Genomic DNA, 19806 nt, shown 5'->3' with positions numbered 1-19806 from the left:
ATAGAATTTTCGACAAGTCTATTCCATTTGCCTTCTTCTTGAGAAGACTCATACACCAGACCAGAAACCACTGTTCAGTTCCATATATGGCATATGCCCTCAGCAACTTGAGGGTTAAGGGCCTTGCTCAAGGACCCAGCAGTTTTGAACAAATTGAACAAATTTGAACATCTTATCCACTGAGCTCCCCTTCCCCCATGAGCGGCCGTATCCGTCCTACCTAGTTTACATACCCCTCACTGGTGATAAGGTTATAGTTTATAGCAATGTTTTATTACTCTAACTGAGATATGAGATGGTTACTAAACTTTATGTATACTGCAGTCTACTCCTGACTGCTTTTCTCCTACAGCTTGTTGATTAGTATGAGCTCTAACTTGGAGCTTCATTGTGAATGCAGTCAGCCCACACACAGCATTGTACAGGGTAGATACAAAAATCGCTCTCTATCGCTCTCTCTCCTACAGACACAGACTCAGTCTGAGGTTATCATAATTAGGGGGTAGGTAATGTAGGAGTAAATATAGTACCAGTACGTAGGACGAGTTGAGAATTTATATACATGAGACATAAAAAGTCTACACACCTTGTTAAAATAACAGGTTTGTGTTTTTTTCAATTTTAAATGAGACACACTACATAGGCAAAACATTTGTGGACACCGGACCATGACACCCCAATATCTACTTGTTGAACATTCCTAACAATCATACCTCAAATAATATATGAAATGGCCTCTGCTACTTCTGGACTCCTGGTCATAAGTTTGGTATGTGCTTTTTGAGCATCGCATTCCACATTTAGTCCTGATTTTTTTTCTTATAATTCCCGCCACTCTTCTGGGAAGATGTTCCACTAGATTTTGGAATGTGGTTGTGGAGTTTTGTGGACATTCACTGATGTAGGTGAGGTGAAGAGGTCTGGGGCTAAGATCAGAGCTATATAGCAGGCCAATTAAGATCCTTATCTCCAAACCATGTAAACCAGATCTTCTTTGGAGCTCTATTTGTGCACAGGTGCATTGCCATGATGGAACAGGTTTGGGTTTCCAAGCTTAAGTGAACGCAAAATCATACTGCATGCAAATACAATTGTGTGCCTCTAGTTTTGAGGTAACTGTATGGAGAAGAACCACATAGGGCAGGAAAGATCAGGTGTACCAACAGATGTCCATATAGTGTATATCAGGGGTCACCAACTTAAATTAATTCTGAAACTACTTCTTGGGTACTGATTAATGTGAAGGTCTACCAGTTTGATACACACTTCTGAAATAACAAATTTGCTCAATTTACCTTTAATTATATGTTATTATAAATAATTAATGATATTCATCTATGTGAAGGCACTGATCATATTAATGATTTCTCACAATAATTATCAACAATGATTTGACAACGTAGGAAACTGATAGATGTAGCTCACCGGTAAGTGGTGCTTTGGTGGGCGGCCTATGTGGTCCTTGCGGGCGACCTGGCACCATGTTGGTGACCCCTGGTGTATATGGTTAAAAAAGCAAGGGTTACGGTTGGATAATTTTCCTTGCACAAACTCTAATAAGGAATTGTATGAAATTGAAAAAAAAAACACTCTGTTTTCACTAATGCTTTCAGAACACTGGTGCCAGACTTGAAGAACAAAACTGACATTATTATAAATTTTTTTTATGAATCGATTATTCAATTAGATCCACGATCTGAAAAGCTACACAACATGCCAACGAGAAACACAAGCCAAATAAAGATTTTACACTTTCACAGAACTGCGGTTCTTAGCTGATGTTTTGGAAGCTGAAAAGGCAGCGGTTTAGCAATACCACCATACTTCCTCTAAAAAAACTGCTTTGGCAACAAGTGAATGAGTCACTTACACACACACACACACACACACACACACACACACACACACACACATGCACGCCCATACAAATACGGAGACCCAGACACGCAGTCACAAATACATGCACACAAACACAAGCACATGCATGCACCTGTACACAAACAAACTGTGATTATTCTTTATTACCAGATTTGCATATAATAAATAAAAAAGGTCAGATCAAAAACATTAAGGACTTTTCAGTTGAACATCCGGAAGGAGCCTTATATAACGCTTCTATGTAGAAAGCTACAAAAAAGTGTCCAAATTCTCTCTCTCTCTGTTCCTGAGGCACCAGGATCAATGTTCCTGTCCTTTTCTTCACGGCCAGATTCATCCTAACGCCCAACCTCTGGATGGAGTCCTCTCAATTGGAGACCATTCTGTGTAGATGTAGATGGTTCCACATGAACAGCCTAAAGATCCACAAATCTTTGAGGATGGATTTGGACCGGAATTGATATCATCAGTCTGCTAAAATGGTTTAGGACCACAGGTTGCATTAAAGGTTTTGCATTTAAGCACCTAACCCTGAACACCTCAACAATAATGGAACTGTAATGAATGGGCATTCAGTGATGAGGATGGCGGTTCCCTTTTGAGTCTGGTTCCTCTCAGGGTTTCTTCCTCATATCATCTCACGATCATAAGGGATCAACTTACAATGATAATTTTATATATATACAGCTATATACATGCTTCCTCTCTGTAAAGCTGTTTTGAGATAATGCCCACAGCTAAAAACGCTCTAGAAATAAAAATAGATTGAATTGTATTATGTTTAGGGTCCTGTTAGGATTCTTAAGAACTTTTCAAACTATTCAAAGAAGCCAATGAAGCATCTTTTGACTCTTTTGTGTACTGGGGGTGTTTCCTAAAAAATACACTTATATCCCTTGTGAAATTCATGGTTTCTTTTACATATTGTGGTGTATATAGATAATTAATATCAGAGATATATATATATATATATATATATATATATATATATATATATATATATATATTTATATATATTTTGACCTAATTCTGCATTTAATCGATTGATTTTTACATTTGAGATGTAAAATACACAAATTCATGACCTGATGTCAACTTTTTTTTTTGCCCCCATGTGATTAAACAACACTCACATGTGACATGCGTGTGCTCTTCCACTTCCATATGGGTAAATACAAATGAATATTACAGGCAATCGGCCAGATTTGATCGAATCCGAATGACCAGTCGATTTGGTGTGAGCTGGTGTAGTGTAGGTGGTGTGAGCTGGTGTAGTGTAGGTGGTGTGAGATGGTGTAGTGAGGTGTAGTGATGCAGGAAAGATGTCTGGGGGTGAAGGTGTCACTGTGTTGCCCAACAGCAGTGGGATTGGCTTGTAGTGGGCTGGGTTTCACACAAGGCTTTATAACACTCATGCATGAGACATCCTGTAGAAAGAGGAGAGAACACGGCTGCAACTTTTCCACTCATTCTTACTGGACATCTAAAGAGAAAACAAGGTGAGTTTGACCTCATAATACCTTTTTACAATGCGTTCTGGGTTTTTCTTTCCGATTTTTTTTTGTATAATAATGACTGTCTGTACATTTTAACTCGTGCGTAGCCTGAGCAAGCTCTAAACCAAGTAACACTCAGACCTTTAGATGATCTACTAGATGTGTCTGCTCAGGATTTCTTCTTTACTCTTTCCCATTCAACCTCGTTCTCAATGCGACGAAGCGTCTCGCGCGTCGCGTCGCGTCGGTGTTGTGACGTGCGCGCCGTGGCACGTGCGCGCGCGACTTTTCACGCGGATTGCAGTTGTTGTTTTCTTGTTTTTGTTTGTTTGTTTTTGTTTTTGTTTTCCCACCTTAAACTGTTTCCCTCTGTATTTCTACCCCTCCAGTGTTTATGTTTGGTCTGGCAGGTTTTTAAAAATGAAATGCCCCCTGCAGGCAGGCAGATAAATTACAGTAATAAATGGCAGTTTGGCAGTAGATATTATTGAGTTACAGCTGTACAGCTGTCTTCAGCTTGGGTTTAATATTTATCTGTCAGATAAAAGAGTAAAAAACCCTGCACTACCTTGGGGTGGTGGGAGCTCAATAGTTAAGCTTCTGGGTTAGTGATCTGAAGGTTGTGGGTTCAAGTACCAGTTTCACCAAGCTCTTTCTGTTGTGCCCTTGAACAAGGCCCTTAACCCTCTGTCCTCCAGGTGCTTTATCATGTCTAACCCCAGATTCCTAAAATCTCCAGGATATGTGAAGAAAGAATTTCACTGTTCTGTAAAAAACATGTGACAAGTCAAAAGCATCTTCTGTTCTGTCTACTCTATAAATCTGCACTGTACACAGCTTATTATATATAGTCTGTGTATGCATCTTAAACTCCCTGAAATAATGAATAAATACATAATTTTTAGGGGTAAAATCATAGGCACTAATATATAAATGTCCATTTTAGATTGTTCATTATTAAAAACACTATACAAAAAAAGTCACACCCTTAAGAATGATCCTTAACCCCAGCTGGTGCATTGTACGCTCTCGTAGCATCATAAGCTGATGAGACACCCCAGGAAAACTTTTCAGGAGTTGATGGAGGGAGGTGGTCGCTATGTGGTCACTGATCTGAAGGTTGTGGGTTCAAACCTCAGCACTGCCATGCTGCCACTGTTGGCTATCTTGAGCATGGCCCTTAACCCTTTCTCTTCCAGGGGGGCTGTATCATGGCTTCAAGCATTATTAAGCATTATTTGTTCAGTACACACTCTGGAAAGTGTGTGAGGTCAAAAGCATGTGCTTGCTTTGGTCATTTCCTTAATTTTTTTGCACTTCTGGCAAATCTTTTTTGTAAAATAGGATAATATAAAGCAATTTGTTGCTTTTGTAATCTTGAGTTAAAATTTCAAAGGAACTTTGAAAAGGAAAGGAGCTTCATGTGTGTGTACTCTCTAATTCTGTAACCACACCCTATTCATTATACGGTGCGTTCATTTTACCTTTTCATTCTAGAGCTTGAAAAAATGCGCAGCCGTCGTTTAGGAGGTAAATGATGCCGATGCGATCCGTAACGGTGTTTTGTGTGGTTGTAAGAAATAGGAAATAAGGTATAGGGCTACTTATATTAAATAACCTGGTTTAAAGATAGAACTTCTTGTTGTTAATCAGACATCCCACATGTCCAGATCTTGGCTTAAATTGCTTGTTCTTGCAAGATAATGGTAAAACCGTGTCAAAAGAGCAAATCGTTGGGTATCTGTTATGCAAGTCTTATCAAGCATAACTCGTCTATCAGGCCTGAGGATGTGACTGATAAATAAGTAACCGAAGATCAGGAAAGTGATGTTTGTCTTTAACTGGTGCCAGATCTCACTCGTGGCTATAACTTTTAAATACTTGTAGTGTGTGGAACAAACGTTTACACGTGAACATGCTGACTCGAACGTGGTTAGTACGAGTGAAAGAAGGCTTTTATGTGATATATATTTCTATATTTATATTAAAAATGCTGCTTCTTAAGGCACAGACTCCTTTTCCTGTTGAACGAGCGATTGGTAATAAAGCAAGCTCTAGCAGTGAATAACAGGAACCGATACTAACATTACTTAAGATTTTATGCAATGACTAATGGTCAGAGATACAAGCTGTAGCTTGCATTTTTAAGCACTGGTATAAACGTGCACACAAAAAGCTAATAATGCCGAATAACCAAGCATTGACCAAGCAAGTCTGCATGGAGCTTTATTAAGTCATATGAGACGGCCTATAAATTATGCAAATAATCATTGGTGTCACGGTTGGAACTCCTATGTGTGTCGATCCACAGTGAGCAGGTGGCCCTGGATGCGTTTTTTTATGCAACAGGGAGGGTTAATGTCTTAGCAGATGACAGGTTGTGTTCCTATGAAGCACGGCATGTGGATCTTACTTAGGCTTAACTGACTTTTTTCCTCCCAGGTAAACAATTAACTAGGATAGACAAGAAGTGCACAGGTTTTGGAAAGGAGAAAGCGAATTTGAGAGGTCACAATGCTAACTTATCCTATGACTAACTTCAAGGTTTTACAGTAAATTCAAGGGGCTGATTTCATCATGACTAAGGCAGTATTCATCCAGCTTTCACATAGTCACTAGCAGGAATGTGTGTAGGGGCTGAAACTGTTCCCTTCTACAAAAGGTGAAAAGCAGAGGAACTCGTGTTCACAAACCTACAGGTTCACTCCTTGAAAAGTGACCTAGCTTGAACTTCAGATCAACAGGCAGCTGTGGCACAAAGGCCTTTAACATTGCTTCAAAGCCATGCTGTGGTTGTGTAGAAAGGGAGGAGCGCAAGGGAGGGAGCTGTGGAAGAGGCTGTGTCAGTGGCTTCCTCTGTGCTGCGGCCAGGCTTCGCCATAGAGGAAGAGCCTGACTGATGACCTTTAGAAACCTCTTCCCAAACAAAGAGCCTGTTCAAACTCACGTCCCATTTACATGCACAGCGACATTCCGGCTGCCATCCTCCATTAGTGCCAGCATCGCTGTTGTCTAATTGCGTTTTTCCTCCTCGGTTAAAGTGTAAAAATCTCTGCATACAGAAGAATCCATTCAGGATCATGAGAAAAATACTTTGGAAAAATGTAACCTATTAAGTGGAAAATAGCATTTTTAAAACCTAATGTTGTTTTTAGTTTTTTTAGTAAAAAAACTACACGGGGACACGTTCGAATTCTCGATATGTTTACTGTCCAGATTATTGAAATGAATGTGTATGAGATGCGCTTCCTGTTTACAGTCAGGATCTGAAAAAAGAGATATATGGTAAACAGAGTAACAGAGCCAGCTAGAGAAATGTATAATCTATCTAACTGAGATGTGGGATGAGGAAGTGGTGGTGGTTCAAATCCCACCACTTCCAAGGTGCTGCTGGTGGGCACCTAAGCAAGGCCCTAAAGTCTAGACAAAGGCATCTACCAAATGCCATAAATGTCAATAACTTTACTGTGTTTTGGACATTTTGCAAAAGATAAGTTACACTGCTATATAAAATATTGCTTTTCTTTTTTTTCCTCCTTCTCACAGGCTTCTTTACAACCGAAAAAATGGAGGAGATCCAGATTGAGACAAGACATTTGCTTGACAAGGACCTCCAGGTATGATTATGATTAATTGTCTCATTACTTTAAAACAAAACCATATTTTCTTCACACACATTGTCTAAATGTTGTTCTTGTTCTTTGTGTACTTCAGGGATTAAGAGACGCTGTTCAGCAGCTTGAAATAAAGGCAAGTCTTTTAACATTTATATTCTAAAATCTATTTTATTTTAATTACCGTTTTATATTCATCAAGGTGGGAAATGTTCTCTAGGTCATGAAATATTCTTTGAATTCCATTAACATTATAGTAATTTGAGCTTTAAGTTCTATAGCACTTTTACCTATATATATTTATTGCCAAAATGAAGGTCAAAGGTCATGAGTGCAAATCACAGCTGTACCATTCTGCCACTCCTGGGCCCCTGAGCAAGGCCCTTAACCCCATAGCCGCTCACTTGTGTGAATAAGCTAAATGTAAGTCACTCTGGATAAGGGCATCTGACAAATGCTCCAAATGTAATGTTTGCGTATGTAATGTAAAGTGATGAGTCGGAGTCTTTAATGTGACTCAGAAGAACGAGTAGTCTCAAAGAGTCATTTGTTCATTTTCTGGACTGGACAAGCATAAGCAAAGCAAAATCTCTGTAGGCTATGTACAGGAAACAGAAATGAGTAGTCTCGACTCTTCTATACACTTATAGATGCTATGCATTTCATTACACAGGAAACAGAATCGAACAGTTAATCTCATGCCTGCGCTGCGTATTGTCTATGGAAGTCACGTGACAAAAGAATGAACGACGGACCAGAAGAGATATGAGAGGTTTTGAGAGGCATCGTCATATTTTCATTATTGGAGCTATAAAGCTGGCGAGATGTTGTGGGATCTACTTTTCGAAAATGAAACGTTTTATTTTATTTCCGATCGCAGGAACGAAAAGAACAAAATGACACAGAAACGGATTTGTTCATTTCAGAGAAACTTTCACAGTCACTAAATGATCAAAACTATTGCCCCCTGTGGTGCAAAATATTTAGTGTGCATACATTAATAATGTGTTGCAGTGTTTAGAAAGAGATATGGCCTTTAACCATGGTATTATTGTGTTAATAGACTGCAGAAGTAATTGTTTCATTGTTAATAAATCTGTATTAGTTAAGTTTTTTTTGCTTGCATGTGCATGAAAAAAATATAATGTCTTGATAACCCTATTATTGTATTTAGAATCCTGAATAAGATTACGTTATAATATAATATCCGTGGGTCAATTGGTACCGGGCTGCACAGAAAGAATACATAACTTACATAATAAATATTATGGCGGATTCCCTCCGCCACGTCTGTCTATGACTCACTCCTGATGCAGGTTTTGATGCCTCAGTCACATGTCTTACCTCCATCCACTACCTTCTTAAAGGGGCTCCGGCCCATAACACATAATACATTACCGCTAAATTGAAACCCCCAAGCTAGCAAAATGAACAAAAAACAACACAGCGGATTCATGTTTATTATTATATATTTAGAAAATACCTGTTTTTATGGTCGTATCATTTTATTTTGTTGTATTTATCCGCCACACCTTAAAGGTCATTAAACTGGCGCAAAAAAGGTTGTGGAACGCTGTGTTATAAGACAATACACAACTCCATATTTGTGTATTTTAGCTTTAGGCCGCATGATTTGAGTTCAGATGATTATACCTGACCTCTATGTTGTTTTAATGAATAATGAAACCCACATTCATATAAAATGTTATAGACTTATGGATAATGGCTTGTTTGTGACAAAGTCGGAGTCGTTTCGTATTTTTGCTTAACACTTTATATATATTATTTAAAAAACTCTTGCGGAGCGTCAGATGCTCTCGTGCTGCATCATGCCAGTCACTTGCAGAGTGGCCTTGGACTTGTGATGTGAGGGAATGCAACAGCTTGCCCTCCCATGCTGACCCCTACAGATTAGAGTGATCAGATTCCAGGTCATGTGTTTATTATGTAGCCTGTAGTGACGTAGGAGGCAGAAGGATGCAAACGCCATCTGCCCCGAACTGGTTCAGGGCTGCTGGCAGTTTTCACACGTAGGGCTCGTATTCTTTAAGGGGATTAGCAGTGATGGTGAGACAACATGTGTTCGTCTTCAGTCAGTCCCAGTTTTTGGAGCACAGGAGCTTTATCTCCTTGGTTTGTGTAAACTCTTATATTCCCATAGGTTTTCATCAGTTCCGTTACTGTGCTTTAGGTGCATTTCGACAGATGTGACCAAAACCACATCTGTGGTGTGTATGGTGTCTTGATAATCCATAGTGTCATTTAAGATTAAACAATAAATGATTAAAAGGAAACATCTCCAAAATGTTAGATAAAGTGTTAGATTCACTTTGATTGTCTTCATGTATTTAAGGAAATAGAGACCGGTTTATTCACAGCCAGAGACCTACAAGAATCCCTGCACTATTTTTCACACAAAAATGAAAAAAAAAAGGATTGAGCACGTCCTGTACCGACCACACGTAAAAACGTAACTTCTCATTTCCACTTCCTATTTCAGACTTACATAATAAATCAAAAAATGATTTATTGGCCTGAGTTTGCATAAAAGTACCATCAAGTAAAATGTACCATGGGCCCTGTTACAGATCAAAACCTCTCTAAAACATCAGATCATTTGATTTAGAGTGAAGTTAATGGTGGTAAATGGTTCAAAGGAAGTGCGTCACGTGAATGTTTGACCCAAAGGCATGCTTGTGTTCAGCTTCCTCGAATGATAAACTTCACTCGAGAGGAAAATAGGCCTTGAAGTTTCCGATGGCCGAATATTCAAGTTGTCTGATACGGCCTGATCCAATTTACAGATTTCTTCAACTGGAATTATCTTGTTTTGGTCTTGGCGCGAAGCACGCCGGGAGCGAAGGGCTTAGGGAGAGGAGTGGCAGCAGGGGTATAAAGCCTTGAGCACAGATGCAGAAGCTTGCAAAGCTGGATCTTTACCTATTATACATTAGTTGCTCTTAGTGTTTCTACTTCATACAACCAGCTGTAGAAATGGTTCTTGAGGATTCCGAATCAGACGTGGTGTTCGAGATCGATGTTTTTGTGAGTACAGACTCCAGCTGTTGCATGAGGATTGTTCATCCTGGCATTCACAGACATTGACTTCGGATTCGAGATGATGAAGGATTGAGCGGTTACGTTTAACGCCGTGTAATGAATTATTTGAACGGATGCTGCCAGTGTTTAATGATCTGTGACTTAATTGGATATGTCTATTAGGGATGCTTATATTGCATGACAAAGTAGATTATATCTTTATATTTATGTATGCAGGGTTATGCAGAGTTCGTGGCTTAATATAATCCTAAATCTTGCTCAATAATTTGTTTTATTAATTAATTAATAAATTTATATACACACATATATATATATATATATATATATATATATATATATATATATATATATATATATATATATATATATATATATATATACAGCATTTACCTTATTTTATTATGGTTCTTGCCTGTACAGGAGCATGATGTTGAAACCCCGTACGGCAGAATCCACTGTACTATGAAAGGAGTACCTAAAGGTGACAGACCTGTTATTCTGACCCTCCATGACATTGGATTGAACCGTAAGTATTGAGTATTGGATTAAACCTAATTCCAGCACACTCATTTCAATGTCTTTTAACATGTGCCATAAATATACCAATTTATTCTTTTTTTTTTTTCTCTACAGACAAGACCTGCTTTGACACTCTGTTCCAACACGAGGACATGCAGGAGATCATGCAGCACTTTGCAGTGTGCCATGTGGACGCACCCGGCCAGCATGAGGGTGCTAATACTTTTTCCACCGGGTAAGCTGGGAAATTGAAGTAGGTTAGGCGAGATGCAACCTTTGACCTTTGAGTCTTTGAGTTTTGACAAGTCTGTGTTTAGACTTTTTCGCCTCTGTTAATGATTAGCCTTGGACTTACCTCTGACTTGTACTGCTTTAGATTGGTCTTACAATTAAATAGGTTATCATACTATAGATGAAAGAACAGTACACAGGTCACTCTTTAGTCTGCTCTATAGTGTCGATGAAATGAAAAAAATCTCTATAGAACGGGTCGACAGGAAAATAGTTTCATTTGAAATCAGCATGCATCATGAACAAGATTTAGAAAAACATTTTGCCATTGACCTGCTGGTCTTCAACAGGAGGATTACGGGTATACAGAAATATTTTAACCATTCGAATGTACGTTATTAATGGAAAATATGTAATTTGGCGTCTTTGATTTATTTTAGATATGAGTACCCTTCTATGGACCAGCTTTCCGAGACTCTTCCTCTGGTCCTAAAACATTTTGGGTAATATTGCATTTTTTCTGCTCACCAGTATTTCACTTGTTAATGCTTAAAAAAAAAAAAGCGAAGGATTCTTATACGTATATGTCATTCTTATATGCCTAGTCTTAAGAGTGTGATCGGGATGGCGGTTGGAGCCGGAGCCTACATTCTTGCGAAGTTTGCCGTGAGTTGCCCTTTTAATAACTTGATACTTTTTGAAACATTTTTTAATCAAACCTGGATTACAAGCAGAACAAGCTGATTTGCCGTCCATGTTATCGTGCTTTCTTTATTGTTTTTTTTGCCGTGTTTAGCCACTTTGGAATGTTCCAAACTTGTTAAACACCAGCGGTGCGGCATAGGGAATCCTGATCTGATTTTTTTGCAGCTCATTGGCGCCAACTTTTACACTTTTTTTTATTATTATTTCAGTTTTTGTCACATTTTAGTTTAGTTTCAAGTATATTTTTTAATGGTTATCAACTTCCACAGTTGCTATTATATTGCATCTATCTATCTATCTATCTATCTATCTATCTATCTATCTATCTATCTATCTATCTATCTATCTATCTATCTATCTATATTTTTTTGATGCATTTAAGTTTTAGAATTATTATGAATGAAACTGTATTTTTGAATTTTTTTTTTTTTTTTGCAGCTGGACTACCCTAAAATGGTCGAAGGTATTGTTTTAATCAACATCAATCCATGCGCTGAGGGTTGGATGGACTGGGCTGCACAAAAGGTAATAAATCTTTTAAAAATGCAATTAATTCTATAGCATTTCTGTATAAGTGAAGTTATATATCTTGAATCTTATTGATCATTGAAAAATAAGTTATTCAGTCACTATTATGAATTATTCCGGAATTACAGTAAAACTAACAGGAAAATCCACAGGCGCCTGAACACACTTCTGGACCTCCTGGTTTATGTGGTTAAATAATGTTGTTCCTTATTGGTATAAGTAACCATTTGCAATTAAAATATATGACAGATCAGTGGCTGGACTCATGCCATGCCTGACATGATCATCAGCCATCTGTTTGGGAAGGTGAGATTAAACCTGTTATGTTGCCAGCTCATTTTTATGATTATTGCGAAAGTACTTAAAATTTTAAAGTATTTTTTTTATGCATTTAGGAAGAAATTCAACACAACCATGACCTGATTGGTACGTACCGCCACCACGTCCTGAATGACATGAATCAGTACAACCTGCAACTCTTTGTCAAGGCATACAACAGGTAAATAGAGACTCATTTTGCCATCAATAACCATAATCACTCGGTCAGACTTCCAAAAATGACTGGAGTTTGTGCTTCTGCCTCGTAGCCGAAGAGATTTGGAGATCGAGAGACCCGTTCCTGGAGGAAACATTAATGTCAGAACCCTCAAGTGAGTTGAGATCATTGCCTGAATTTTGTGTTAGTTCATATGTACTGTTTCATGGTGTAATGATTTGGTCTTTCTTTGCTTTCAGGTGCCCCTCCCTTCTCGTGGTTGGAGATAGCTCTCCTGCAGTGGACGCTGTGGTAGGTCTAATACCCAGAACATTATAGCACACGTCCACTTTATTTTTTGAATCTGTGACATTAATTAATTATATTGCTGCAGGTCGAACAGCCATTATAAAATGGCTTTTGGTTTTTCTTGGGTTGTTATTATTTATTACTTGTGAATTTATCATTTTTTTTTCACAGGTTGAATGCAACACCAAGCTGGACCCAACCAAGGCCACGCTGCTCAAGGTGAGTGTTCTCACATACTGTGGCTCTTTAATCCGCTCGATTATTCATGGCCTGGATGGAAAAGTTTGGAGCTGATAAGATTCCGATAGCTCAGCACCTGGTGACTGATTTACCAAGGGTGCATCCAGGCTCATTTTTATAGTTACACCAAGGGCAGAATTCTTGCTCCAGGTGACCTAATTTCCTCGGGCCTGACCCAAGTTGCCACGGGGAAAGCAGGTTTATAATGGCTTAACTGACTCATTTGTTGCTGATAAGTGTTGTGAATAGGCTGGTTAATGGAACACTTGATAGTTAAGAAATTCATGCTGATAGTGGTGTTGTTTTCAAGTCCTTGAGAGCGTGGAGCAGAAAACGGGCAGTGAGACACGTTTAATGACCGAAAGTTGCCATTTTAAATGACATTTCTCCCTTTTTCCCCCGACAGATGGCTGACTGCGGAGGTTTGCCTCAGGTTGACCAGGTGTGTTGCTTGTTTTGTTTGCTAGACAACATTGGCAGGATTTTTTTAATCAAGGACCATTATTGACAGCTTAAGAGGCATGTCAATTCTAATGCCATCCTGAAGATATGTCCTGAAAGAAAAAACATACAGGAAACAGCATATACTGTATAGATTTAACCTTAGTTCTTATTTTATTCACAGCCTGGAAAGCTGATTGAAGCCTTCAAATACTTTATACAGGGAATGGGCTACAGTAAGTATTTATTCCACAATTATTTAAATGATTAATAAAATAGAAAGTTTCGCCTACGTTGCGATCTTGTTCAAATCAAAACATCTGATGAAATATAATAGACGTTTAACCCCCTTAACGCCACATATATCCACTCCTTACAGTTTTATTATAAAGTTTTATTTATTTCTATGTACAGTATATTTAAAGTTTAGAAATATGAAGATGCTGATATAACTTATGAGAGCAGCACTGTGCTGTAGCAGGCAGCAGTAAACAGTTAGGGATAAAGTTACAAAGCATAGACAGTATATATAAGAGTGTTAACATCATTGTGAATAAGAAGAGGCGTCCTATATCTTACTCCTTTGAATTGTTACAATCTGGCTGATGATATTGTGTTCCTAAAAAAAAAAACACATTAATGACTCATGAAAATGTGCAAAAAAAAAAAAAAAGAAATATATATATATATATATGTATGTGTGTGTATACATATAGTTATCTAATTCTAAATAGTAAATCGTATATGGCACTCTCCGTGCAGCACGCAATCTTACATGTGAAAACAAACAGCACGTGGCGCCAGTGATTCACCTCTAGAGGCCGCTCTCGTAGTGACAGCCGAACAGATGCTGGAAAAACTATCGGTATGGATTTTGGCCGAGTTCCAACAATCAACTATCGGTGCCTTGACCTCTATTAATGTGTAATGGAAATTTGTTTGAAAGCCAACCTTTATTATCAAATTTCAAAATATCTCTCGCATTGTTCAGAGGGCTGTTCCAAATGTGGTGACGATAGTTTGGGGACCACAGCTCAAAATTATCTTTTATACCCCAAACAATTGAATTCTTAAACTCTTTTTCCTACAGTGGTAAATGATGGCCAATTAGACTAATGAAATCTATCAGCGTTAAAAGAAACTATTAATTCTTTATCTATTTTTACGCATAAATAACTTTTACTTTCCCTACAGAGATAACTGAACTGAACTGAACTGAACTGAGATGAACTTATTGCTCCTGGTTCTATTGTTTCCAAATATCTCTCAAAAGCATAGCAGTAGGAGGAACGGCTACTCTAAATTGCACTTAGGTGTGAATGTGTATCTCATTCAGGGTGTTGCACATCTTCTGAGCTTAGGGTCAGAGCTTAGTATCAGGGGGAGGTGGTATCTTAGTGGTTAAGGTGAACTTTGGGTCATGAGTTCAAATACAAGTGCCCCTCCTGGTATCCTGAGCAAAGCCTTTAAGCCCATAGTTGCTCATTTGTTTGAGTGAGAATAAAAAAAGCTAGTCGGTCTGGATAAGGACGTCTGCCAAATGGCGTAAATGTAGAAGGATCTGCTAATTTTGATTTTTTTTCCCCTGCTCTCTTAGTGCCCTCAGCCAGTATGACTCGCCTGGTCCGCTCTCGCACAGCCTCAGGCTCAAGTGTGACCTCCTTCGATGGCAACCGCAGCCGTTCTCACACCAACGAGGGCAGTCGCAGCCGCTCGCACACTAACGAAGGCCGGGGCCGCGCCCACACCGGCGACGCCCAGCGCGCCCGCTCGCACACCGACTCTGCGGAGAACAGCTCCGTGGACCAGTCCGTGCCCAAATCCACTGAAGTGTCATGCTAAAGCACCTCCAACGTTCCTCAAAACCCCCCCATGCACTTCCTCTAACACATTTCCTTTTCCTTATCTGTGTGTTTGTGTATTATCACAAGAATGCCCAGGAGTGCAGGCCACCAGCTTTGGGCGCAGAATCCCATAATACAGCACAAGTATTTAGTGTGTATAATTGGAATGGCCGACTGGAAAATGCTGTCTAGGTGATGTCATACATTTGGAAGGGAAACTCCACCAAATCTGTTTAGTCACCCCTCTTTTGGTGGGCTGATTTATTCTTTATGCAGGAAATACAGCACAAAAATATTGTAAGTAAGAGAATCGGAAAGTTTTTTGGGGAGCGTACAAATGTACTCTTCTTGCATTATAAATTCACTAAATTTCCATTCTTATTTACTTGATTGTAGGGTCATGGATCTCACAAAATGCCTGTACATGGCGTTTTTTTTTTAAACAGTAAAAGTATTTGCTTATTAGTATTAATATTGGATTATTTGTATGTATATTTTGAATGTGATCGATTAAAGGATATGGTGGTGGATATATGGGATGACATTTTTTTCTATGCTACCTACCTAAAAAAAAATAAATGATAGTACACAGGCTATTTTCCCTTTCATTTGTCTCTTATTCCCCGTGTTTTTTGGGGTTATATTTGTAACCTGGTTCTTATTGTTCTTTATCATGGTTTTCTTTTTTTCTAATAGTCACCAATTATCAAGTGATCAGAGGCATTTAACGATATAAAAACATCAATTATTGTAAACCTAAAAATGAATGGTTTGTTGGTTTTTTGGAGCTATATGTGATTTTTATTCATTAAGTTTATGCAAAGCAGAATACCTGTGCCATAGAAATCCACTGTTTCTATTCTGTGGTGTAGAAGGATGGAAGGAAACAAAACAATAACATGCTTTTTTAGGCAACTTAACCTTTGTAAAGATTTGCAGCAACCCAATGCAGACCACATTGTAAATTTTAACGGGATAAGAGTTATATTTATTAAAAAATTCAATACAAAAGGAACCCTCTGACTGTTTTGTATGAGCATTGCTTATATTTACAAATATATTTTGATATTTCACTCTATTAATTACACATACATACATACATATATTAATCGATTTAAATATATATTGATGTTTTATGCAAATGCATGTTTTTTATTAGTAAAACCAAATTCTACATAGAGCATAAAGACAAAATATTCTTGTAAATGGTTGAAAGTAATTATGGTGTTTTAAATTACGCAAATAATCAGGACACCAAACGGAACTTTTGCTATGTTTCCACCCGGACGCTTTTAAATCCCGGATGTGCACATCATGGCCGATTTGGGTCCTTGTTGTGAGACTTGGCGCATCAGTAAAACAAATGTTTGGTGATTACAAAAAAATTTTCTGTGGCGTTTTTGTTAATATCTGAGTAAAGAAAGAAGGTTGTGTATAAAAAGTGTGTTGCGTTGAAGGTTTTCATTTCGTCTCATATTTATTTATTTATATTTTTAATAAGAATAGTCTAAAAGAAATGTGCGCTGCGTCAATTGGCGCTAATAAAATTGGTGCTGTTAAAATGAATTTGCGTTAACGCGTTATTAACGTTTGTTTTGACAGCCCAAAATTTCTTCATTATACTACATATTTTAGGTGACAACAATATTTCAAATGTACTTATTTGTTAGTAATTGTGTAGAAATATCTTCATTATTGTAATATTCTATTTATTGATATATATATATATATATATATATATATATATATATATATATATATATATATATATATTTTTTTTTTGTATTAGTTCTTTTTCCTCTAAAGCATTTTTACAAAATGAAAATAAAAAAAAATAAAAAATCCAGAAACAATTAGTTGCTTTTTCCAATTTCCTGTTTCCATGACATATAAAGATTAGGTTTCACACGTAAAAATCCCTTTGACATTTGCCAACATTGGTCATTATTAATTACCCAGACTGAAGAGCTTTCAACACAAAATAGACAGATGGTCGCTCGAGCTGTTACGCGGCTAGAGGTGCTCTTGTCACAACTGATTGCATGATTCATTCTAAAAGTACCATAATAATCTCACTCAAAACTTGTTTAATCTGCCAGAAGGCTGAGACTTGTTCATAAGTAGAGCTTTCAAAACTATAAACGCCCAAAATACACAAACAGTTGAAAAAGTAAAGGGAAAAACAGCGACACTGTAACACTGGATATTAGAAACGATTCATAGACTAAATTGTTATATTTTGTAGCCTTAGTCTGCCATTTGTAAAGGTCAAATCATGTTGTTTCTGAGGTTTCTGAACCATTTTTCCTGTTCAGTATACAGTGCGCTATGAAATACAGACTATATGGAAAGTAGAGAATGAGTGAAAGCAATTTCATACACAGATTCAGTTTCAGTATTTAAACTCCTTGTCTTCAAACCTTCAGTATTAAATCCGAATTGAAGGCATCTATCCAGCTATCATGGAAATGATTCTTAAATATCTTTGACATTTAATATTTGCATTTAAAAGAAAGGTCTTTACAGAGTAAGCTGCAATTATACTCCTTTCCCAGTAACATGCTCCAGTAAATTTTTAACATTTTATATAGCATGTGCATTGAATGAATTAAAACAGCCAACAAGCACTCAACACTGGAAACTCCTCAGAATTGTTGGAAAACCATTCCAGGTGAGATAACATAAAAAATATATTCTGGGTTATTTGACAGTGATGTTTACTATATAACTTCATATTCTTTCATAGTTTGGATGTGTTCATTTTAATGTACAATGTTATGGATAAAAAGAAATAAAGATAATCCACTTAATAAGGTGTGTTAACACTTTGGACTGGTACTGAAGTTTACATCAGGTCAAGTTATATTATATATATAATATGTAATAAGTTAAAGCCTAAGTGTAATCGATAGAATCTGATCAGAAATGTTCATTTTTGACAAATTTTTTGACCTACATCATACCAGTTAATATTTCGGTAATATAAAATATTTCTGAGTACAAAAAAGTAATAGCCAGAAATTATATTCAAATATACTGTATCTTTACTATACAGAATAAATTCTTCTAATAGGAAAAAACTTTGTTATAGAAACAGACTGTAAAAATTGAAAGTAGGACTGTCACAATCCAGTTACTGCAGAGTTACTGCATGCTTCTTCATTTAACATACAATTCTACTCATCTACTAAGTATTAAGACCCCCATTACCTAAATATGGGCTGTAGTCCAATCTAAAAGGATCGAGATAATACAATTTCCTCTCCTGTATCATTTCAACAAAAGTGAAGAGAAGCATTTATTACAAAAGGGAACAACTGATATACACTACGTACCTCTGATATTTTTGTTCATCATCATGACAGCCAGTCCTTCAATTTATCTGTAAATATTGGTCAAGGTCACATATAAGATCAACATATTAACATTATACACAATAGAGATAAAGGTATTAAGACACCTGACTTTTTTGTAGTTTTTTCCCCCAAATAAAGTTAAAGGCACATGATTGTATAGGATGTCTTTGGATGAACATGAAGGAACTTTACTAATGCACACACAATCAATGAAAAAAAAAAAAAGTTGAACCAGAAGTTTACATCCAGCCAAATGTTTACATGTACAGTATTTATTTTTTATGTGTATGCGGACAATCCATTTTGCACAACCTTCTGTTACCGTACCGCTACATCGGCACTACTGTGTTACTGTTTTCCCTTGTCTCATGTTGTCTCTTGTCTCAGCCCCTCCTCTTTTTTGCACTAAATGTTGCACATGTGCACTTTGTGTTGTTAGTTTACAGTTATGTGTCATGTTATGTCTGTTCCTTGTGTTCCTTTTGTTAATTTGTGTTGTTTGCTGCAGCACCTTGGGCCTGGGGAAACGTTGTTTCGTTTCACTGTGTACTGAACTGTTATTGGTTGAAATGACAACAAAGCCAACTTGAACTTGAACTTTAAATTTCCCTTTACTTGAACTAGGAGACCCAAACCGGTTCCAGCATCACAATGTCCCTGTGCACGATGTTTTTCCCAATAAACACAATTCATCAAGTCTCCTTTCACTGTAGCCACAGCTGCAACACCCACATACATCATCTCTAGCAGAAGCATTGATATTAACCCTCGTAAAATGACCCTGGGTTTTCCGTGCATTTTTGTGCATTTTTCCCATGCGTTGCAGTTTTTCTGGGGATTTGAAATGAACACAAATCGTGTTTTTTTGTGCAAATTCTACAGGAAAGAAACCACAAACGTATAAATGTTTCATGAAAAATTTAACAACCGTTTTGTACCGTTTTGATCTTTCATTACGATGTCCAGCTTTACTTGAAAAATCTTAAAAATGGCAGTTATGGCAGTTGTGACCAATTACATTTCTTCTCCTATGTCAGTCAGTGCAGAATAAAAAATTACAGCTATTAAATCCACACACATGTATTTGAGCTTGTGTAGTTTGCTACAGAT

At 37.4% G+C, this 19806-nt stretch overlaps 1 protein-coding gene across 2 annotated transcripts; it reads left to right on the top strand.

The window, feature by feature from the left end:
- The first annotated feature begins 3222 nt into the window (after positions 1–3222).
- ndrg1a (N-myc downstream regulated 1a) lies at positions 3223–15936 on the top strand. Of its 2 annotated transcripts, XM_046834800.1 has the most exons (16): positions 3223–3377; positions 6921–6991; positions 7089–7124; positions 10469–10574; positions 10682–10802; positions 11239–11301; positions 11404–11464; positions 11942–12028; positions 12281–12337; positions 12427–12530; positions 12619–12681; positions 12767–12818; positions 12987–13034; positions 13462–13497; positions 13681–13732; positions 15094–15936. In XM_046834800.1, the coding sequence occupies exons 1-16, from the start codon at positions 3296–3298 to the stop codon at positions 15336–15338; spliced, it is 1284 nt and encodes a 427-aa protein (XP_046690756.1). In that variant the 5' UTR covers positions 3223–3295; the 3' UTR covers positions 15339–15936. The 2 variants fall into 2 exon arrangements, with proteins under 2 accessions (XP_046690756.1, XP_046690757.1); XM_046834801.1 differs by lacking the exons at positions 3223–3377; positions 6921–6991; positions 7089–7124 and adding an exon at positions 9451–10033.
- The last annotated feature ends 3870 nt before the right edge of the window (positions 15937–19806 follow it).

Source organism: Silurus meridionalis, chromosome 22, assembly GCF_014805685.1.
Source record: "Silurus meridionalis isolate SWU-2019-XX chromosome 22, ASM1480568v1, whole genome shotgun sequence".
Classification (NCBI taxonomy): domain Eukaryota; kingdom Metazoa; phylum Chordata; class Actinopteri; order Siluriformes; family Siluridae; genus Silurus; species Silurus meridionalis.
The sequence above is the reverse complement of the archived record's forward strand: the minus strand, read 5'-3'. Positions and strand labels throughout refer to the sequence as shown.

Coding starts and splice junctions, on each gene's coding strand:
- ndrg1a (XM_046834800.1), top strand. CDS start 3,296: ATGAGACATCCTGTAGAAAGAGGAGAGAACACGGCTGCAACTTTTCCA. Junction 12,029..12,280: donor TGGACTGGGCTGCACAAAAG/GTAATAAATCTT, acceptor AATATATGACAG/ATCAGTGGCTGGACTCATGC. Junction 13,733..15,093: donor TATACAGGGAATGGGCTACA/GTAAGTATTTAT, acceptor CTGCTCTCTTAG/TGCCCTCAGCCAGTATGACT.